General features: G+C 47.9%; 1 protein-coding gene across 7 annotated transcripts in view; it reads left to right on the top strand.

The window, feature by feature from the left end:
* Positions 1-23,300, top strand: part of LOC132523277 (neuronal calcium sensor 1) — a 162,658-nt gene that overhangs the window by 32,895 nt on the left and 106,463 nt on the right. For all 7 annotated transcript variants that reach the window (XR_009541459.1, XM_060154069.1, XM_060154071.1 and 4 more), the window contains exons 12-16: positions 37-154; positions 2,707-2,837; positions 5,021-5,064; positions 21,232-21,281; positions 22,521-22,604. Coding sequence is in view for 6 of the 7 variants with exons in the window: in XM_060154069.1 (XP_060010052.1) it covers positions 37-154; positions 2,707-2,837; positions 5,021-5,064; positions 21,232-21,281; positions 22,521-22,604 (427 nt within the window). In the remaining variant the exon portion in view is untranslated. The remainder of the gene's footprint in view (positions 1-36; positions 155-2,706; positions 2,838-5,020; positions 5,065-21,231; positions 21,282-22,520; positions 22,605-23,300) is intronic.

Genomic DNA, 23,300 nt, shown 5'->3' with positions numbered 1-23,300 from the left:
GACCCATTGGTGTCTGTTCATTTTTTTCCCTTGCAGCTTGAAAGGGGCCCTGCTGTTCATCACCATCGCACTCATTGGCACCGGCTGGGCTTTCATTAAGCACATCCTTTCTGATAAAGACAAAAAGATCTTCATGATTGTCATCCCGCTTCAGGTAAAGGAACCCTAGTCCTGCTTGTCCTCGTTCTCTCTTGACACTTAGCTGGGCTCAGCTCCAGGCCTGCCTGGGAAGAGGGAGTCACTTCTAGAAACCCCCGCTTCTGCCTCTGGGGTTGGAGACTGGGCCTCTCTTTCTGAATTCTGACAGACCTGGACCTGAGGTCATTGCACTGGGGGTTGCTCCACCATCTACCATCTTTAAGCCAGCATGTGAATAGGGAGCTGCTGAGAAATTAGGGAATCTGTTTGCCTTGTAACAAGCTGGTCCTGTTAGCAAAGAAGCTTGGGTACACGGTGACTCGACCAACAAATTTTTTTTCCCCCCAGCATGCCACATGACTTGCAGGATCTTAGTTCCCCACCCATGGCAGTAAAAGTGCAAAGTCCTAACCACTGGACCGCCAGGGAATTCCCAACAAATTATTTTAAAACTGAATGACATCAGTGAGTTTCCACACGGTAGAATATGAGACATTGGGGCAAACATTTATTAAATGCTTTATATGTTTGGGGCCCCGGACTGAGGCCAACTTTATAAAATTGTGAGCCCCTCAGGAGAGGAACCTTGTCTTATGTATAACAGTCTTATTGGATATAGAACCTGGACATAAGGGACGCATAATAAACAGAGAGGTCCTAGCAGAGATGCACAGCTCCTCAGCTCTGCTTGACCAGGGAGCTTCTATCTGATAAAGTTGTTCTCGTCAGCCAATCATTTTGGAGCACAGTGTAAGTGTGGCTGGTGAGGGTGGGAGAGGGACAACTTTCTGGGCACCCAGGTCGGCCTGCTCCACTCTGGTGATTAGCGGTTTGGCAATGCTTGTGGCAAAACCATCTTCACGGTCAATAATAAGGGGCACACACTAGTGCCAAGTGAATGGTACAGACCATTTGCTGTAGGTTTCCAACGAGAGAGTATTCACCCTAGTTCGAATGATCTGGAAGAGCTCTGTGGTGGAGATGAGCCTTGCCTAGGTTTTAAGGTAAGACACATGACGGAGGCAAACATGACACGACTGTCTGGTGTACAGGAGGTGCTGAGGCGCTGGGCAGGTCTTGGCTGTTGAGCCACTGGGGCCACTTCTCTGCCGGGCTGAGTTCTCCAGCCTGCCAAGGTCTCAGAGCTCGGAGGCGGTGGGCCGGGGTGCTCCTCCCCTGCCGTCCTGCCCCGCCTCGCCTTCCCTCTAGGAGCCGCTGCCTTCCCCTCCAGTTTGACTCTTCCTCACATAGCCTAAACTGTGATATAAGGGACACATCTTCCCAGCTTCCCCCGTTTTGTTCCCCACAAGGTTACGTGGCAGGTCACTCGGAGGAAAGAAGGCCATTTAAAAAACTAAATGTAAGGAAGTTACGAGTATTTAAATGTAAGGACTCGTCTGGGAAGTCCTTGAGCATCAGCCTTGAATAGTTGAAACTGTTTCCTTTTGGTCACGGGGAGCCACTGTGCATTTCTGAGTAGGGAGTGATGATGTAAAAATGGAGTTTCGAGAACATTATTGGCGCTTGGTTCCACACCAGCACCTCTGGGAACATTTCGTGTCTGGTGTCAAGAGTGTGAACTAAGGACAAAATGGGATTAAGCATTTAAGCTGTTAGTTTCCCACTTTGTCTTCATGGACAGAGCCACAAATGCAGATGTTTAGGATGGACTGGGCTGCAGGAGGAACCCAGAGGCTGGGTGTCGGTGGGAGACTGAAATTTCAAGCTAATTTTTGCATTTGTATTAAGTGAATTATGGCTTCAGTAATGATTTAACTGATAAGTCCTAGATGGAAAGAGAAACTACCCTTCCCAAGTCATTGCACGACAGGTTTCACATTTTTGTAGAAGTGTGGAGAATTCCCTTTAGAGTAGTGAAGCAGAGTATTTGGGACCATGGACTTCGCGTGGAGTACAGAGGTGGGATTCTGATCTCTGCTTTCATACCTAGTGATAATCTTCGAAAGAATATCTCATAAATTATGTCTCCCTTATGCTCAGTAGTGTCACAGTTTGTAAAATATTGCTCTCTCTGTTTAGCCAACTGAGGGACTTTTCATAACATGCTAAGAGCTTAATGACAGGACCGAATGTACAAGGCACGTCCTTCACTTTGGAGATTGAAGCAGGCCGTGGACGCAGACGCACCTCAGTGTGGAGAACCAAGCCGTGTCCACTGTGGGGACTCCTCGGGCATCTTCTCTCTCTCTGCCTGGGTTCTCCGGCAGGGCCGCTTCAGGGTAGCCAGACTTCTTATAAGACCGGAGCTCCAAAGGTGTGTGAGAGCCAGGCAGGGGCAGTGTCCTTTGTGTGACCTGCCTTGGAAGTGACATGTGTCAGTCATGGCCACCCTCTCTTGGTCAGAGCAGTCGCAAGCTCGAGGAGGCACGGAGACTACTTCTTGATTGGAGGGAAGCAGTGTTCTGCAAAAGCACATGGACCTGGAAACCGTGCTGTGGTCCTAGGCTGGGGCCTCTAGGTCCTGGTGCCCCCCCGCCCCCGCATCGGGGCTGCTCTTGTAAAGATCTGTCCATGCTTTGGGGCCTCAGCAACTTCTGTGTCCTGCAGGTCCTGGCAAACGTGGCCTATATCATCATAGAGTCCACCGAGGAGGGGACGACTGAGTATGGCTTGTGGAAGGATTCTCTGTTTCTGGTGGACCTGCTGTGCTGTGGAGCCATCCTCTTCCCGGTGGTATGGTGAGTGCCTGCGGGGAGGGAGGCCGCGTGTGCACCGTGGGCTTGTCTGTGCAGCCCGATGGCTGAACCCGCCGTTCCCAAACTGGTCAGAATCACACGGGGCATCTGTTTAAAAATGACAACTTCCTGGGCCCCAGACTCACCTGAATTAGTCTCCAGGGGCAGGACCTTGGAATTTGTATCTCTTTCAGTTCCCGGGTGGATTGTGATAGCGCTCGTCTGGCACAGGCTTTTAGCAGTTCAGACACTAGAGAAGATTCTTGAGATGAGAGCTTAGTAGCAACATGAAATAGCAGAATGAATTTAAAGGGAAGGGAGTTGAAGAAAGCCCCTACACAGCCTCATCTTGCCGGATTGGGTAGAAAGTGCGGAAGTTTACTAACATAAAACCAGAGATAGTTCTCAGCTCATAAACATTGCAGGTACCTTCAGGATGGTTTGCTTCACTCCTGGAAGTGGCAGGCTTTAGATGCGTGTGTGTGTCGTGCTTTGGTTGTGTGTGAAGACACGTTAGTGCCAAGTCAGTGGTTGATGAGGAAGAATGTCCTCCTGAGATCTCATCAAAGGGAAGGAAATTCTTGCTTCAATAGGAAGCACTGAGAGGAAGAAGGGCTAACAAAAGTCAGACACTCGCCTTCGTAATGACCTCGTTCTGTGGCCACTTGAAAGCAATCAGTTCTTTTAGAATAAAGTTTAAAAATACAGATTTACCTGCCTTTCATTAGAAGTGAGGTGTTCCACTCTGCAGTGCCCCATGCAGTGAATTAATATTTTTAGACTCCTGGGGTCGATCAGGTCATTCAGTTATTCTGATTATTTAGAACATGGTGCCAGTGGAGTGTAGTCCTCATTCGGGCCAGTTATTTAGATTCACTCTTAACCCTAACTCTGTCATGCATCGCATGTGTACATGCAGCAGTTCAGTAGATTGAGCAGACAGCTGCCAGCATAGGAGAGAGAGCACGAGTGAGTTTCTTAATCTCCACAACCTCCCCGCATCCTGCCCAGGCTTCTGTAACAGGATGGCCAGCATTGTCTTCAGGTAGAAAGAGCATCTTATTAGGGAATAGAGCCTCAGTCCCCACTGCCACATTTGCACAGTAACATAGGAAGGACCTGGGGGATTGGGGAAGCCCCAGATACACTCTGGAGCTACAAGCGGCCGTCTCCTGCCCTTTGTTAATTACAGCACTAAGGAGCAGATGCCAGATGGCAAGATTCTTCAAGGTAAACACTCTGAAAATTGCTGTAAAATGAAAAAGTCAAGTACTAGAGAGGTAATTTAAGAAACAGTATCAAAGTTTTTTTTAAACATTCAGATTCAGCCAGCTTCGGTTCAGTGTCAGCTTTGTGCCACTTAATTTCACATGTTGCGCCATTCAGTTCTCACAGGTGGGCAAACTGCAGAGGTTTTAGGAGAAATGACTTACTTACAGTTGAGTAGAGAGTGGGCAGCTGTGCCAGGACTGCAGCCTGGGTCTGTGAGATCCCAACCCACCTCCCCCTGTGCCATGTCTGCTTGTGCTGTGCCCTTCCTCCCACACAGTCCTTCCCTCGGTGCCTGTGAACTCTGCCTAGAACGCTGGTCTACAGCTTCTTTAAGAACGTTCACGTTCCCCTGTCTGACTGGTAATTAGTTACCAGCACCTCACAGCCAGAAAAGATTCCCTGGAGGTTGGCATTTTTTCAGCAAAGTTAGAAATCTCAGGTCGATGAAGTATCGAGTTTGCATGAAGCCTTGTGCTCGCAGCTCCTAGACCTAGACTTCAGAAGTCGGCCTGTGACCTTCTTATGGGGTCCATTCTCTCCAGGTAGCAGGTGAACTCATTGAGGCTCCGTTGTCCTAGCTGTGTTGCGGCGGGGGCGTGGCTGTGGGACTGAGAGATTAGGTAGAAGAAGATGAGGAGTGTTATTGTGTTTTGATCTTTCCCCTCACACCCAGGTCTCTGCCAGGCTTTTTTGAGCCAGCAGAGGGCATCTTTAACCCTCAGGCTTGGGCACCATACGTGCTGAAGGGTTGATTATCAACAGTCATGTTGTCTAGGGAGAGTGCTCTAAAATCATCTAGCCCAGCCTTTGAAGTTTATAATCGAGAAATTCAAGGCCTCAAGTTACTAGTGCTGAAAATAGAGGAATGCAAATTTGTTAGCTAACTTTTTTGTTCTCCAAATGTTTATTTTTAGGTCAATCAGACATTTACAAGAAGCATCAGCAACAGATGGAAAAGGCAAGTTCCTTTTGGTGCTGGACAGTGTTCCCTAAAGCCACATGCCTGGGCACTGCTGAGGGTGGAGCAGGAAGGCCGGTGCTCAAGGGAGAGCCCTAGAGGCTTTGCAAGAGTAGCCCCGGGTTGTTTGCCGGTGAGGCAGGTGGGGAGCATTACTGAGAGCAGTTGTGTAAGGCCTGGAGGTGACTGCTTATCACCACTCGTGAGTGTGATCTTCACCTTCTCAGAACTGAGCCAAGGAGGAGAAAATGTTGTCTTGGAAGGACCAGATAACACTTCACTGTGAGAACAGGGGCTGTTATGGATTGGGAATGGCTATGTGTAAAGCATCCCTTCCTGCTGATTTAACACGCTTTCAAAATAGTTGTGTCAGTATTAATTCAAAAAGAGACTCATGCCAGAAAGAACCTCTGAAACTCTCTGATTTTTAAATGGTTGTGCCATTATAACCCTTTTGCATCTTCTTGATTTTCGAACCATGCCTCCTGAGTCTGAAAAGAAACCACAGAGAAAATGTTTTGCATTTCTGGGCTTATTTGAATAATGTCCATGACGACAGGCTGCCGTGGGCCATGTGGGGATTTCAGGCCACAGCTGGTTGAGGAGGCACGCTCTCTCAAAGGTCCCGTCTGCCTCTGGATCCATGAAATCCCACACCCAGTGCTGGTAGTAATGTTCTTTAAGCCAGATTATTCATTTGTTCTTGTTAAATAAAATTTTGTTGCTGACCTGTTTTCTGATTGTAAAAGTAATGTAGGTTCATTTTGGAAATTTTGGAAAATGGATAGCAGGCACAAAGCTTCCTTCACATTTGCTATACAGTTAATATCACATGATTTTCTTTAAATTGAATTAACCTGACTTCAAGGCTTCATACCAGTGTCAGGCACGATCCCAGCGTTCTTATTGAGAGCACAGTACTCGCTGGGGTATCTCCAGTTTGGGGTCCACAGTAGTTGCTGTCGGGATTCCTGCTGTCTGGGTCCGTGAAGTGCTCTTGCTGTGAGAAGCTTGGTGTGTGAGGGTCATGCCAGGCTGGGAGCCCTGGTACTCAGATTCCAGGCTCCCAAGGTGCCCCCAGCTTCCCAGGTGGCCATAAGGCCCCACTTGCAGAATGTGCCAACTCTCTTTCTAGTCCCAGGAAATAGCTTTTTTTTCCTCTCTCTCTCTCTTCCTTCAAAGGCCCTGGATTCCCTTCTCCCTCTGGAATGCCCTCTGGGATAGATTCTTTTTTACTTTTTTTTAAAATTTATTTATTATTTATTTTTGGCTGCGTTGGGTCTTCATTGCTGCACACAGGCTTTCTCTAGTTGCGGCGAGCCGGGGCTACTCTTCGTTGCGGTGTGCGGGCTCTATTGCTGTGGCTTCTCTTATTGCGGAGCACAGGCTCTAGGCGCTGCGCCTTCAGTAGTTGTGGCTCATGGGCCCTAGAGCACAGGTTCAGTAGTTGTGGTGCACGAGCTTAGTTTCTCCACGGCATATGGGATCTTCCCGGACCAGGGCTCGAACCCATGTCCCCTGCATTGGCAGGCGGATTCTTAACCACTGTGCCACCAGGGAACTCCTGGGATAGATTCTTTTCAGTGAGTTTAAGCTGGAACGTGGTCTGCAGAAATCTTTTGCTTTTAGCCTGGCTTTCTGAGTCACGGATCTCAGAGAGCCGTTCTGCCTTCTTGGAGTGTGGGGTAAAGGAAAGCTGCAAAAAATAAACCATGAATTCGAATCTTGATAAAGCACGCTGCCACAAACAGAAAGTAAAAACCCACCTTCTGGGAACTTATCGTTTGGGCATGTTCTTGCCTTTTTTTTTTCCTTCTTCTATGCATGTTATATAAAAAGTTGGTTTTATTATTTCTGTAACTTAATGAATAGGTCTTTCTCTTATTTTAATATATTGAAATGAGACATTTTAACTTCTTCATCTTTTTACACTTCAGTAGTTCTGGGTTCATTTTACTGACTGTTTGACTGAAAATGTTCAAAAATCCCAAGGGTAACGTTTTCCAGTTGATAAGTTTTATCTGTACTTTTCTTTTTTTTATTAATTAGTTTATTTGGCTGCGTCAGGTCTTTGTTGCGGCGCATGGGTTTCTCTCTAGCTGTGGTGCGTGGGCTCCAGAGCACGCAGGCTCAGTAGTAGTGGTGTGCAGGCTTAGTTGTCCCACGGTAGTTGCGGCACATGGGCTCTCTAGTTGTGTCGTGCGGGCTCAGTAGTTGCGGTGTGAGGGCTTAGTTGCCCTGCAGCATATGAGATCTTAGTTCCCTGACCAGGGGTCGAACCCGCGTACGCTGCATTGGAAGGTGGATTCTTAACCACTGGACTGCCAGAGAAGTCCTATCTGTACTTTTCTTCTTGGCTTCATCCTTACCCCTTTGTGAATTCCTCTATTCCTTCCTCACCACTCCCTTCTCCTCTTCTCCATTGTTCTGATCCTCTGAGACCTCTCTGCCTTCTCCACTTTGCTTTTAGAGGGCTTGGGGGTGACTGTGATAATTAACTGTCTCTGTGACCATTTATTCCATGAGACATTGATTGTTGTTTAGTAAAGTGTCCTGCCTGCGGTGGACAGCACAGCAAGTGAAGCCCAAGATGGGGGGGTCTCAGTTGTCCCCCAGCATCTGTAGTAAAGAGAAACTTTATGGAACAGGAACGCTTTTGTCATCCCCTGGGGCATACAAGGCAGTTTCTTGTTTTTTCCACCAGGTGACAGCATGGGAGCTCTTGCAGAGCGGGTATGAAAACCGGAAGTCCTGCAGGCACACCAGACTTTCGTGCCACCGTTCTCGGGGACATACCATTAAGGAAGCACCCTTGTCTCGCCAGCAGATATCACAAGCCTCTGAAAGAGGGGCAGCGTTGATTAGAATAGGGTGTCTTCTCGATTCGTCCTCTTTCACTGCACTGGTTTAGGCCGTGGGGTGCTTTGGAGCCAATCCACAAACGCATAGTTCACTCTGAACTTTGCAGAGTGGCTATGCTTGTGACCCTTCCAGAAACGGCAGCCACGTCCCCACGTTGGAAGTCTCCCCTGCGGAGAGCCCGGGCAGCGCGCTGTGCTGGCGCACCATCCTCGGGCACCTGCTCGGCTGCCCCAGGACAGAGGTGAGGCGGCGCGGGAGAGCTTGCGGGAGCGCACTGCCCCCCGCCTGCTGGTCCTGGAATGTTGCGGGTGACCCTCTCTGCTCCTCAGTTCGCCCGGCCTGAGATCTAGATCCTGGAGGCAGCTGACAGAGCAGAGGCCGTGGGCAGTAAAGTCTCCTGCGGGATTTGGAAGCTTTTGGCCGGATGGAGCCTGACACTTTGGTTCTTCTTCTTAGTCTCATGATTCCACTGACTCATTACATGACCTTGACCGCGACTTGGGCTTAAGAATGTCAGTTTAAGTGCAGTCTAGGCTGACTGATTGCAGGTGGGGGAAAGGCTGTTTGTAGTTGTTCTCCCTGCACTTGGGATTCATATTGCTTTCTTTTCTTTTCTTTTTTTCTTTTTTCTTTTTTGATAGGTAAGAAGTGGATTTATTTAGAGAAAAACACACTCCACAGAGTGTGGGCCATCTCAGAAGGCGAGAGTGACACCAGGGTACGGGGCTGGCAGTTTTTATAGGAGCGGATAATTTCATAGGTGATGAGTGGGAGGTGTGTTCCAGCTATCTGGGGGCAGGTGGCTTTCAAAGAATGTGGGTGTGGATTTGTTTACTTCTTTGTGTCTAGATTCCTTTCGACAGAAGCTGAGAAAGTATAAAGGAAAACATTAAGGGCGAAGCTGCCCACTGTCCTTAAGTCGTGTCTTTGCCTCTCCTGTCACACGTGGTGGCTTCTCTCAGGTGCTCTGTCAGGTGGTGTCACTGCCGTGCCACATCCTCTGAGAGGAGGCTTCGTTGAGTCTTCATAGGCATGCCCAGCTCTGCTGCGCTGTGTTTTGCCTTCCAGGAGTCACTGGCTGTTTCTGCCTTTGAGCCTGCACCCTTGTTCCCTTCTCTTCCTCCAGTGTCATTACCTCAGAGGACTGGATTGGGGAGACACACCATACACCTAATTAACAATCTCTACTTCTGAGCATCTTCTTTTTTCCCCTTTTGTTTCTGAGGAAATTTCAGCGGAAGCCTTCTTCGAAATTTTAGCTTTCACGTGAGCGTCAAAAGCACTTAAACAAATGGTGATTGGCTGGTTGAAGAGGGTATGGAGGAAAGGCTTCATTCCCAGCTGCCGCTGTGTTCTGAAAGTAGCTGTGGCCTTGAGAGGGCAGCCGCGCTCAGGAGGGTCCTCAGGATCAGAACTTTTTTCATAATAAGACTTTCGCAGCCTTCTTTGCTGTTGATGTTTGCACTGATGGTGCAGAAGCAGAGGTGGGTAAGACAGCTGGCGCCTTGGCATGATTCAGGACGGTGGCACCGAACTGTTAGTGGCCGCTGCATCCTTCATTACCATCTACTTCCTGGGGGTGAAAAAGGCTCACTTCACTTAAGAATGCCTTGATGAGTTAGGAGAAAGTACTAATGTTATTCAGTCTGGACCCTTGGATATTTGTCTTTACCATCCTGTGTGGAATGGGACATACCCAGGAAGCACTTGTGCATTGTCCCGGGCTGTGGTGGTCATCTTGAGGAAAAGTGTGTGTGCAGTTGTTTGAGTTGTGAGCCAAACTAGCTGCTTTCTCTCGGGACACTGTTTTTATTTGAAAGAATGATGACAGTCCAACTGTGTTTACTCAGACCTGGGCTTTTGACAAACATTTTCCAGAAAATGAACGAAGTGAATGTGTCACTTCATGAAAACAATTTAAAATATTTGCTGTCAGTGATCTAATTTTCACTTGAAAGCACAGATTTTAATTTAGGAAAACTTATAATCTACCACTGTAAGCTTGACGGCTTCCCAGTTCTTAACAGACATCTGGTGTGAGCAGGGGTGATATTAAACAAATGTGACTTTAAAAATATTTTATGATACAAGTTTCAGTATTTCAGAGATCTGCTTAACTCAGTGAAACAATATTTTCTACCTGATCACTGCATGTTACGCAGTCACGCGTGAATAAAAGATCCATTCAGAGTCTAAGATGGACCAGTGGATTTTGCTGTGACAGAGTGCGAAAGTTCATTGCTACAGGGACTTACCTGGTGGTGGAGTGGTTAAGAATCTGCCTGCCAATGCAGGGGACATGGGTCCGATCCCTGGTCCACGAAGATCCCACGTGCCATGGAGCAACTAAGCCCGTGTGCAACAACTACCAAGCCTGCGCTCTGGAGCTGGCAAGCCACAACTGCTGAAGCCCACGTGCCACAACTACTGAGCCCACGTGCCGCAACTACTGAGCCCGTGTGCTGCAGCTGCTGAAGCCTGTGCACCTAGAGCCCATGCTCCACAGCAGGAGAGGCCACCGCAATGAGAAGCCCACGACCCTGCTCACTACAGTTAGAGAAAGCCCGTGTGCAGCAACGAAGACCCAACACAGCCAAAAATTAAAAAACAAATTTTTTTAAATTAAAAAAACCCAGTAATCTAAAAAAGAAAAGAAAGTTCATTGCTACAGTTTCAGATTCCCTACCTCACCTATCTTTAAGAAGCTACCATTTGTCAAGCTTTAATGCAGAATCAAAGACGACTGTTCACAGTTCTCTGAGAAGGCCGACGTCTGATTAGGCCCTATTTTCTTTATAGACTTCAACCAAAACACTCCCTCACTCCAGATTTGAAGGCAGAAGCAGATACAAGAATCCAGTTGTGCTCTATTAAGCCAGACGTTACAGGAATTTACAAAAATGGAAAACAGTTTCACTCTTCTCATGAAATTTTTTTGAAAGTTATTTTTTAATAAGGAAAACATTGTTTATATTAACATGTAATGGATTATTTATTTTTGTTACTTTTAAATGAATTATTAAATGTTTTTGAAATTTGTTTCAATTTCTAACATGGTAAGTATTGGTAGACTCTACCCACATCAACACAAGCTCTTTGTGGTCCTCAGTGATTTTTTAAAAGTGTGAAGGGGTCCTGGACTTCCCTGGTGGCGCAGTGGTTGAGAGTCCGCCTGCCGATGCAGGGGACGCGGGTTCGTGCCCCGGTCTGGGAGGATCCCACATGCCGTGGAGTGGCTGGGCCCATGAGCCATGGCCGCTGAGCCTGCGCATCCGGAGCCTGTGCTCCGCAACGGGAGAGGCCACAACAGTGAGAGGCCCGCGTACCGCAAAAAAAAAAAAAAAAAGTGTGAAGGGGTCCTGACACTGAAAGTTTGAGAAACGTGTGTTAGGGACAAGGCTTCTTGAGTCTGGTGGTCAGGATGACCATGAAGGGGAGTGAAAAGCCTGCCTGGTTCTCTTCTCCTGTGCCTACTGAGCCCGTTTCAGACTTACTTGGCCAAATTCTATGACTATTTAAGATGTCTCTTCATTCTGGGCAACTCATGGGGGGGGAAATGTTTCATTTGGATGTATTCATATAAACAGGCCTAATGAAAAACCCACTGATGAGAAAGGAAGAGAAATACCCCTGTCTGTTTTTATAGATAAAGCCTTATTGGAACACAGCTGTGCGGTGTGTATGCCTGTGGTTTGTGGCTGCTTTTGCGCTGAGGTGGCAGAGATCCCCGGCCCGCAAGGCCAGACGCCTACTCTCCAGGCCTGTATAGAAACAGTTTGCCGGCTCCTGGCTGTTGTACTGTTGTAGACATTTAAGAGATACCATTTTAAAAACCGTACCTACAGTGTAGTGCTGTTGACTGACTTCATTCTATACTGAGCACTTCGAAAACTATTAAGCTCACATAGATGTAAGAAATCACTGCTTTTAAGTATTTGCCAAACTCCAACTTTTGTATCCAGAACTGTGTTCTTTGTTGTTTGATTGGAACAATAGCTTTTGCATCTTCATCTGCTCTGGTGTTTTACCTGACCTGTTTACTCTCATGGGAATTGGTACTTTTCTTTAACTAGCAAGATGGCTTTTCGCATGGATCTCCTCTGTTTACCAGCAGGGCTTTGGGTTGTACCCTTCCGCCTGGCCCATGTGAATAAGCACCTCTTCCTCAGTTCCTGGTTATAATTCCAGGTTTGTCCAAGTGGAAACTAAGGTAGCCCCAGATGCACTGATGCTCTAGGCACTGAGGACTGTGATTAGGTTAAACTTGGAGACTCAGGGTCAAAAGCCTGGAGGGGAAGAAGGAGGGCAGGAGAAGGGGGAGCCTCCCGGCTGCACATCTGGCGTGATTCCGTCTCCTCGGCATGGGGCTGGGGCTGGAGGTGAGGGTTGAGGGCGGTGCTCTAGGACGGGGTGCGGCCTGGGCAAGGCTGATTTCCTCCAGAACCGCCTGCCGTCTGCTAGTGTCTGCCCCGCTGTGGAGTGTAGTCTGTTGGGCTCCTGGCTCTGGAGCGCTGTTTCCTGATGATAGGAGAGAAGAGGCAGAAGAAATGAGATTCCCTTTATCCGGTCCCTCAGAAGATGTTCATGCTTCCTTTTGTCCGTGGGTAGCTAGCGCACGTACTTGTAAATCCACCGCTGTGCTAGCAGTCTGACGCATACCACGGGAGCACTGTGACGGCCCTCGGCTCCAGAAGGGTGGAGTGTTAGGCAGGCCACTTTCTCTCCGGCAGCGTGATAGAAGTACTCATAAAACCTCCTCCCTCTCTTAGGGCACGAGGTGAGGGGGCATATGTCGAGCTCTCAGAAGGATTCTGTCCTGTGCTCAGGGCCACTTCACTGAAGTGTGTGGCGACCCTCTGACTCTGATGTTCTTCCCATGGCATCCGGGAGTGCCTTACCCTGGCGTGTGCCACCAGGCGCTTCAGGCGCGGGTAGGGGATGCATGACCTTCAGCAAATTTTCAAACAAGTCTGTGACCCTAGGAAGGGTGAAAACCATAGCTAAGTAGACTGTCATGAAGAGAGAATGAGAGAAAAAAGTGTATTTTATGAGACTGGCTTAATACAGTAATTTTTAATTTTTAAAAAAATTTTATTTATTTTTGGCTGCGTTGGGTCTTCATTGCTGAGCGGGGGCTACTCTTCGCTGCAGTGCGCAGGCTTCTCACCGCGGTGTCTTCTCTTGTTGCAGAGCATGGGCTCTAGGCGCGTGGGCTTCAGTAGTTGTGGCACGTGGGCTCAGTAGTTGTGGCTTGCGGGCTTAGTTGCTCTGCGGCATGTGGGATCTTCCTGGACCAGGGCTTGGACCCATGTCCCCTGCATTGGCAGGCGGATTCTTCAGCACTGAGCCACCAGGGAAGCCCAGTGATTTTTAATTTCTTTAAACACCAAAACCTTCTCATTACTTGCCCTCCGCAGATCACACAAAATTCCCTCAGTGTCGTGAACCTAATCACAGCTTCTAATCAACATTTTGAAGTAATCATTTAGCCAGTGATACCGCCCTGAGTTCATATAATCTACAACCAAAAGCAAAGGGGCCCGTCATGTCCTCAGGCTGAGAACCAGCCTCATCATGGTCACATTACCAGTTTTTTATTAGGCCTTTAAAACATTGGGAACCTAACTGCCTGAGGGGTCCCTCCCTCGGCCACCCAGCGGGCCTGGTCAGTAATCTGGGTTGGCGGCCCACCTTGGCTCCGGGCGTGGTTCTCTGTCTAGGGGTGTCAGCACGCATTTGACTCTGAGAGTCTCGAGACAGACACAGTTGAAACCAGCTCTTCTCCATCACTGCAGTACTCAGGGAGGTCCGGTTCTCTTATTGAGAAGGTGCTGCCCGCTGTTAACCAGCTGTGTCTTTAAGCAGTGGGATGTCTGACTTGAATCTGTGCAGTGGGCGGCCCTGGGGCTGGGGGAGTCCCAGACACTCTATTCAGCTCAGCTCATTGTGGACTTCCAGAGACGGGACGTGATGGGAGGGGCTGACAGGAGCCAAGTCTGAGATCAGCTTGGCCCTGAGGACCCCTCCTCTAGCGGGGCCTTTGGTGTGGTTCTGGAGTATAAGGGAAGGGAAAGGCAGAAATTTGCTTGACTTGACAGTGCAAGTCTTCATAGAATTACTTTCCTTGTGTGGGATGGCCATCAGCCGCTCTCTTGGGCCATTCTTGTTTCTTTCTTTTTATTAGTAATTTAAGATAAAATTTTGCTTACAGTAAGATGCACAGTCATTAACTGTTCAGTTCATGACTTTTGACCACTCCTGGGTCATTGATTTAAGTATATATTGGAAATGTATTTTGAACCACTTTTCACACAACCCTCAACAGTTTGAAGGTCAAAGAGTTTCCTTCTCTAAGTAGTTCTTCTTGTATTAGCACACCCTTCCCCGTACTTGCTGATACCTTCTCTGTGAGATGCGTTAGTGGAATCTCTTCTTAATGGAGGCCAGAGGGCACCCCATGAGCTGATCACTCCCCAGAAAGGACCCTTTCAGAACAGTGGGGTCCCAGGTCAGTGTGTGGCCTGGCTTTCAGGTCTGTGCTTGACCATGAACAGGGGAAGCAGCCCTGTCACCCGTACAGAGTGGGCCTGAGCCCGATGCTGAAGCAGGTTGTGGAAATGGTACTACTGAGAGTGAGTCAGAGTGAGTCTCCTGCCGTCCAGGCTTTGCCGTCACACTCATTTCTTTAATTTTTGTGCTTGACTCAAAATTCCCTCTGAAGCGTGGCAGGGAGGAAGCAGGAGAAAAAGGTGATGGGTAGGTGAGGGTGTTTTTAAGCCCCGAGGCTTTCCTTACTCCCGGGGAAGGATTTTCACCCTTTAAGTGGCTGTCGTGGGCCTTTGCCTCTGTGTGTCCCATGGACCATCCAGTATTGACTCCTCAGTACTGGATTGCTGGCACCTCCTGGGCATTGCCCACACTCTGAGCCACCATCACATCCCTGAGCTGCCAGTGGATTACAAAGCTATGAATTGCTTTTCTCTTAGCACAAAGTATAGGTGTTAAAAGCTTGGTCCTTGGAGGGAGGGACTTGGGTTTGAGCACTGGCCTCCCCACTTACAAGCTCTGTGACCTTGGTAATTTACAAAACTTCTTCAGGCCTGAGTCCTTCATCTGTGAGGCAGTGGTAACAATGCCTCTTCCCTCATAGAGGATGTTGTGAGGATTACATGAGATGAAGCATGAGGGGTGCCCAGGCAGATGCCTGGTGCGTGGTTACCACTCAATAGATGTGACCACCAGCACTATTGTTCTTTTCACTGTCACAGTTCTGAGACCACCCAGGGAAGACCACTGGGGAGGAAGGGGACGACCTGCCTTCTTGCCAGCCTGTTTAGTTACCCATTGGTGTAAAGAGGAAAGGTGAAAGTCTAGGGAAGGTGTGGTGTTTCCTCTAGGCCGGGCGCGTTCGCTCTTTTGCTACTGCGTCAGAGAACTGACTTGTTAAGTATGTGAGAACCTGGGTTCTTCCTGCCTCGTGGGCACTTGTTCTGTGCTCATCAGTAAAAAGCACTTGCCAAAACCCAGAGTCATGGCTGTTTTCCTGAGAGTGAGTGGGAGGAAGAGGAATCCACCAGAGGCCAGCCTTGTAGGAGCTCCTGAAGCAGGTGGACCTGCTCCCTCCCTGCCCCGAATCCCTGCCCTTCCCCATTCCCTGGGAGGCTTTTCAGAATCCTTATAGCCAGGCCCAATTGCAGAAGAATCAGGGGCAACCTGGGCATCTGTCCTGAACTAAAGCTTTCCAGATGATTCTGGTGCTCACCGGTTAAGAGCCATTGCCATAAAGAAATTCCAACCCACCACTAAGACATTCTCCTCTAAAGGAGACCGATGCCCAGAGAAGGAAGTGGCAGGCCAGGCTAGGGCACACTGAGTTACGATGGTGCGGTGACTAGAATTCGGGTCTCCTGGCTCCTCCCGAGGTATTTTTCCTCTCATCTTGCTCATTCTTTTACCATATTTGCTGTTCCTCGTGGTGGGATCAAAAATAGCCAGCCCAGACGTGGTGAGCCTCACTCCCATGGGAGGCCAGCCCTGCCGCGGCCCAGTAAGCCGCACGCCTTCGGCGCTCTTAGCTGCAGGGAAAGCTTTTTTGGAAGAAAAGCAAGGGGAGGCTTGGGATTCCAGGCTGCGACGTGCTGCATCACTGCCCATTGCAGCACACTGGTGAGGTTGCACCCTCGGAGCTGGTCCTCCTCTGCTCAGCGTGCTGACTCAGCATGTGCACATGGCAGCCCTGCTTCCAGGAGAGCCCAGGGCCACCACTTGTTCCCGTTTCACTTACTAGAGCCTGGACTCCTGCCAGATGTGGCAGCCACCACAACGCATTTGGTATTGGAAAACTATAAACAGTTGACCCTTGAACAGCGCGGGGCTTGGGGCAGTCGAACCCTCTGCGCAGTCGAAAATCGGTGAGTATAACAGTCACCGCTGTTCTTCCGTATCTGCATTCCACAAACCACGGGTCCCCTAGTACTGTAGTATTTACAGTTGGGGAAAAAAATCCACGTAAGGGTGGACCTGAGCAGTTCAAATCCGTGTTGTTCAAGGATCAGCTGTAATCCTAATACAGTCCTAATGCTGTAACATCAGACGTTCATCTAGTGCTTACTGTGTGCTGTTTGTCTTCCACGTACCGTGTCAGTCAATTCCTCCAACCAACCCTAGTGGTAGGTGGTGGTGTTCTTGTTTTACAGATGAAGGAACTGAGGCTCAGAGAAGTTAGGTGAATTATCTGAGGTCACACAGCTAGTAAACAGCACAGTTGGAATTAGAACCCAAGATGTTCAGATGTGCAGGGCCTACGCTGTTACTCACAACAATAAGTGAGCTTGCTTCCTGCCTTCACAGCCATGGCTGTGACTGGAACACCCATGTGGGACCCGGGAGCCTGATCCCACGAGCAGCAGACTTGCAAACGGATGTCTTTCTTGTGACTGGAAATGATGTCTGTCGTGACTGGTGGGTTTCGGGATCAACCCTGAGCCCTGCATATTGTGGCTGCATTTCTTAAGAGTCAACACCGGTTGTTCCCGAGGTCCGTTTATCTGTTCCAGCACGTGTCCTGGGATGGCGCGGCATCGGTGCCCGTGCTGACGTTTCCTCGTGTTGCCTGGACGTCATGTGCAGGCTCATTTTTTGACTGCTTCCTGGCCTGCCTGACTTCTCGGAGTGTCTGACAGGCAGCTGTGTGGTGCAGATCGCAGGGGGATGGGAGAGGCAGTGCCTCCCCGCCTTCCTCTGATCCCATGGAGACCTGCGGTGGCCTGACCCCTCTGCTTCCTCTCAGTCAGCCCTCCCTCTGCCCCTGATTTGCTTTCCTGTGATGGCGGGGGGCTCAGACTTCACCTGAAGAATTCTCTCTGGTACTCTCAACTTCATCCCACCCCTCCCTCAGCCACTAAGACAGGATCCACCTTGTTCCCTGGCCCGCCACTGCTCTGCCCTGTCAGACAGATCCCTTGCCACTTCGAGGAACCTCTACAAATTCAAGGTTTTTTTTTTTTTTACATCTTTATTGGAGTATAATTGCTTTACAATGGTGTGTTAGTTTCTGCTTTATAACAAATTATACATATGTTCCCATATCTCTTCCCTCTTGTGTCTCCCTCCCTCCCACCCTTCCTATCCCACCCCTCCAGGCGGTCACAAAGCACCAAGCTGATCTCCCTGTGCTATGCGGCTGCTTCCCACTAGCTATCCACCTTACGTTTGGTAGTGTGTATATGTCCATGCCTCTCTCTCGCTTTGTCACAACTTACCCTTCCCCCTCCCCATATCCTCAAGTCCATTCTCTAGTAGGTCTGTGTCTTTATTCCTGTCTTACCCCTAGGTTCTTCATGACATTTTTTTTCCTTAAATTCCATATATATGTGTTAGCATACGGTATTTGTCTTTCTCTTTCTGACTTACTTCACTCTGTATGACAGACTCTAGGTCTATCTACCTCATTACAAATAGCTCAGTTTCGTTTCTTTTTATGGCTGAGTAATATTCCATTGTATATATGTGCCACATCTTCTTTATCCATTCATCTGATGCTGGACACGTAGGTTTTTTCCATCTCCGGGCTATTGTAAATAGAGCTGCAATTAACATTTTGGTTCATGACTCTTTTTGAATTATGGTTTTCTCAGGATATATGCCCAGTAGTGGGATTGCTGGGTCATATGGTAGTTCTATTTGTAGTTTTTTAAGGAACCTCCATACTGTTCTCCATAGTGGCTGTACCAATTCACATTCCCACCAGCAGTGCAAGAGTGTTCCCTTTTCTCCACACCCTCTCCAGCGTTTATTGTTTCTAGATTTTTTGATGATGGCCATTCAGGCAGGAATGTACAGTGGAGAAAGGACAGCCTCTTCAGTAAGTGGTGCTGGGAAAACTGGACAGGTACATGTAAAAGTATGAGATTAGATCACTCCCTAACACCATACACAAAAATAAGCTCAAAATGGATTAAAGGCCTAAATGTAAGGCCAGACACTATCAAACTCTTAGAGGAAAACATAGGCAGAACACTCTATGACATACATCACAGCAAGATCCTTTTTGACCCACCTCCTAGAGAAATGGAAATAAAAACAAAAATAAACAAATGGGACCTAATGAAACTTCAAAGCTTTTGCACAGCAAAGGAAACCATAAACAAGACCGAAAGACAACCCTCAGAATGGGAGAAAATATTTGCAAATGAAGCAACTGACAAAGGATTAATCTCCAAAATTTACAAGCAGCTCATGCAGCTCAATAACAAAAAAACAAACAACCCGATCCAAAAATGGGCAGAAGACCTAAATAGACATTTCTCCAAAGAAGATACACAGACTGGCAACAAACACATGAAAGGATGCTCAACATCACTAATCATTAGAGAAATGCAAATCAAAACTACAATGAGGTGTCAAATTCAGGGTTTTTGACCTTAGTGGGGCTCTCATTCTTCTTTTTTTTTTTTTGTGGCCACACTGCACAGCTTGTGGGATCTTAGTTCCGCGACCAGGGATGGGGCCCTGGCCCTCGGCAGTGGAAGTGCCGAGTCCTAACCACTGGACCGCCAGGGAAGCCCCTGGACTCTTATTCTTGACTCTTCCATCTTTTCCCCAGAGAGATTATTCCAAAATGTAGATGTGATTCAGGCTTTGCCCTGCTTGAGATGCTTCAGAGGCTCCCTGGGGCCTTGGCATCAACGAGGAGAGCAGCTCATGGTCTGCGTCTGACTGAGTTTGGGGCTTTGTCCTCAGCCCAGCCGTGTCCCTAGCCTCTCCGCAGTCCAGCTGCGCTGAGCTGCTTTCTCTGCACCGAGACATGATACCAGCATCTCCAAACCTTGGTATCTGCTCTTCCCCAACGTTCTCTCTGCTCGGCCTCTCCACTCTCGCTCCCTCCTGAGCCCCCGTCAGGCCTCTGCTTGGACACCACTTCCTTTGGGAATCCTGTCTTTCCTCCCTATCCCCTTAGTCTGAGTTGGGAGCCCTTCAGTTGGGCGTGGCCATGGCAACCATGCGTATCCCAGCACAGCACCATGAAATCCAGGAATAGAAACATGCTGCTTCTCTCTGTTGGGCTGATGTTCCTTGTTGAAGCAAAGGCAGGAGATTCATTTGCCAGGATTTATTTCAGCAAGCAAAATTCAGAAGAGACTTGGAAAGCATTTTTATTGTCTAAATGGTCTGGTTGTTGGTGCTGTTTTTTGTCAGTTATTCACAAAGAAGAGGATTGAACGTCCAAATTCAAGACCGATTTGCTTGTTTGGAAGGGGCCCAGTTCTCGTAGGCCACCTGGTTTTATGGGACAGAGTGCAGGAGCAGCTGGCCATGTCGCTGACTGCCGCCAGTGTAAGCAGAGACTCGCACGCAGAGAGGAACACAGAAGGAACGCTGGTTCATGCAAACGTGCAGAGTTTGAAATCTGGTGACGTAGTTATCCGACACTTCTGTTTTAACATCTTGACCTCGTGAAGCCTCTCCTGTCCCCCAGGCGGGGAGGAGAACCTGACCCCACACCCGCACCGCCCAGTACTCTGTGCGCTTAGCATTGTGAGTGGATGGCCAGTGATCCAGTGCCTCTCCTTCCCTAAGGGATGGCAGCCACCCCTGGGGCAGGCGCTGTGATCACTGCTGCATCCAGGGGCCTGGCCCAGAGTCAGAGTAGATGAAGAAGGACGGAGAACCAGAGAGATTTAATTTAAAAAATAGCAAGACTGCCAGAGGGGTTGCTAGATAAGAAAGCTGTTGCCGATCTGCCTGCTTCATTTAGCTTCTTCAGGTGTTACCTGAGTGCACGAGTCCATCACAGCTCTGTATGTGGGTATTATAGCCTCTCGATTTGAGGAGTTAGAATTTCTCAGATTTTCTGAACCTCCTCTCATTGACACACTCGGTTTCTCAGAGCGGATTCTTGCAGATACTGTTAGTTGATAATCACCTTGAAGATTAATTCAGGATTCCAGGAATCCTAAGCTTGACTGCCCCCCGACTAATCATGAGCCAGAGGAGGGAGACAGAAGGAAGTCGCTCCTTCACCACCCACAGTTCCATTCCTAAAGGGAACCACTAATTAAATGTTACTGAGCAAAATTAATTTGCCTCCTGCAGGGAGGTTTATGATGAATGAAAGGATTGCCAGTCGGGGAGGGAGCCAGGCTACCCTCTGTGGTCATCAATATTTCATGGCCATTGGCGGTGGCAGGAAGCTAGCTGTCCTGGCTCCCTGACCTTAAGCAATCTTGAAGGTAGGGCAAAGCTGGGGAGGTTGTATTTCAAGGGCTCTGTTACAAGACACTTAGTGAAAACCTAAGTGAAATTTGCAAGACGCACCCATGGGTTAATTGAATTTATACCCTCAGTTAGCTGGAGGCTCCCCTGGATGGGGCTCAGGGACCCACCTGGGACTGGTCCTATTGGGGGGTGCAGCCCTGTAGCCACGGTGGCAGAGCTGAAATGTTTAATGATGGCTTTGGGGGTGGCGGGGGAAGAGTCCTGATTGGTAGTGTCTGCTGATTTCTGTGGTGTCACTGTATTCTCAGCGTGGCTGTTTAAAGCTTCGGAACGTGGAGTGGGGAGGTGCACTGGTTTACTGGAGCTGGGAGTCCCAGCATGTTGCCGCCACAGCTCCCAAATTCTTCCTGGTGACTGGGGGAGACCCTGCCAAACTGCATTTCCAGAAATACAGATGTGCCCCCGACCCCTTGGGCGGTACCCATGTGCATTAGACTTGGCCTCTTGACTGAGAGGGTACCTGAATATGATGGGCTTTGAGAATGAGAAAAGAAGTAGCCTCTCATTTTGTTCCTTTCTTCTCCCCAGCTGCCATTAACTTGGCAAAGCTGAAACTTTTCAGACATTACTACGTCTTGGTGAGTAAAAAATTCCTAAATTTGTAAGTAAGGTCAATTCATGGAGTAGAGCTAGTGAACTTCCAAAACACTGGTAAAAGCACAGGAAGTGCTGCCTGGAGCTGCGTGTGGGCTGCGTTTACAAAACCAGATGGGGGCCGTGGACGTGGGAAATTAAATATCTGAGTTACTTCTTCTTAAATTTTAGTTTTAAATTTGGCTTCAAATACTCAGAAAATTAATACATGCTTGATATTTTTAAAATGCAGGATTATAGGAACACAGCAAAAGCCCCTTATGACCCCGACCTTCTATACCCCTTCCCCTTTTCTTCCTCCTCCCCCAGGTATTATGGTTAACAGTTCAGTGGTTATTTTGCTAGATTCCTTTCTAGGCATATGCCACGCATAGCTGTTCCTTTGACTTGCTTTTTAAAAAATTCATTTACAAAAATGGGATCATATCTACAAACAGGACTGGAATGAACATGAAAAGTCCATATAAACGTAGCACCAAAGGCAGGACTTACTGTAAGTTATTAGAGTCATAATTTCCTGGACTATATAAGGTATAGATTTCTTCTAGAATTTGCTTCCGTACTACTAAACGAAAGCTTCTGAGTCATCTTCATCTGTGGTTTTGGCATTGACTGTCACTTTGCACAGTCCCCTGCAAGCCTGTCTGCCCTGGGTGCGGTCCCAGTGAGCCGTCCACTCTCGAGGGGTCAGCATGTTGAATCCTTTTCACGTCCTCTCTTACTAGAATGCTTAGGATTATTGGTACTTCCTCTGAGCGTGGACCTCAAACATTTGCAGCATCTGCTGAAGAGACTAAAAATCAGTATTTTCCCTGTGTGGCTTTATTTCGCTATTACTGCTGGAAAATATTTCTCAAATCCTGGGAATAAAAAACTATTACCCTTTGGGGCTTGAAATCAGTGGGTTATGTATGAGAATTAGGCGACGAAGGGGTTACTCAGGAATTAAGAGCAACTACAGCAAAGTGTCCTCCCAGTGGGTGTGACTGTGATCAGTCAATATCTTGGTCACCTAGAGAAAAAGAAGAAATCCTTTCTAGTGTAACTAGCAGAGCATCTGTCTCTCTGCCATGTTTATTAATTAGCACTGTAAGTGTCAAATGATCTTCAGGTAATTCTGTTTTCTCTTTTATAGTTAATTTGTGAAAGCAGGTCATTGGAAGAAAGGGGTGCCATAATTTCTATGTTGATTTTATTTCTTGTTTTCTTTGCTCCTCATATAGATCGTATGTTACATATACTTCACCAGGATTATTGCATTTCTCCTCAAACTTGCTGTTCCGTTCCAGTGGAAGTGGCTCTACCAGGTATGCTGCTCACAGGGGACAGTGCCAGAGAATTTGTGTCTGAGGATGAAGTCTTAGGGTGTAACTTAAGATCGTTACTAATTTATTTGCCAGTGGCCACTAAGACCTTTTGTCTCTTCCGGTCTGCAATTAAGACGATATGTTTGTCCAGGAAAGCTGCTGGATTACATGAGAAATCTGGAAGTAATTGCATTATTGATTTTAGTTTTCAATTTTAAAAGTTTTTGCAGAGAAAAGCCTCAGGCCGAGAAAGACTTGCCCTGTATAATTAAAATCTAGATGAAGCCAGTTATAGGGCTTAGAATAGCTTGGAATCCAGACCTCCCTTTTTCTTGCCCATTATTACTATTTCAATAACAAAGTATCTTTGCAATATACTAGAACTAGTTTAACTACTAGGGTAGCCACCATATGATTTCGAGACTTTTTTCTGGAGGCTCTCACTTGGTGCTTTAGACACTGTAGGAAAATGTATGTATGTAATGAGCTCTTAAAAGATGCCAATGAAGACACTTAAAGCAAGGAGTCTCAAATGTCATCTCTGGGCAGAATGCTCCTAGCTAAGGCTTCAGCAAATCCTCTAAGGAAAATGCTCCCCAGCGGTCAGCTCTGGCATTTGAGTGACTGATCGGCGAGTGGTCGGGGGGAGGGGGTCAGTTTGTTTAGTTCCACTGCTTTCTGAAGAACAATATTCTA

Source organism: Lagenorhynchus albirostris, chromosome 7 (assembly GCF_949774975.1).
Source record: "Lagenorhynchus albirostris chromosome 7, mLagAlb1.1, whole genome shotgun sequence".
NCBI classification, from domain to species: Eukaryota; Metazoa; Chordata; class Mammalia; order Artiodactyla; family Delphinidae; genus Lagenorhynchus; species Lagenorhynchus albirostris.
This window is presented reverse-complemented; position numbering and strand designations above follow the sequence as displayed.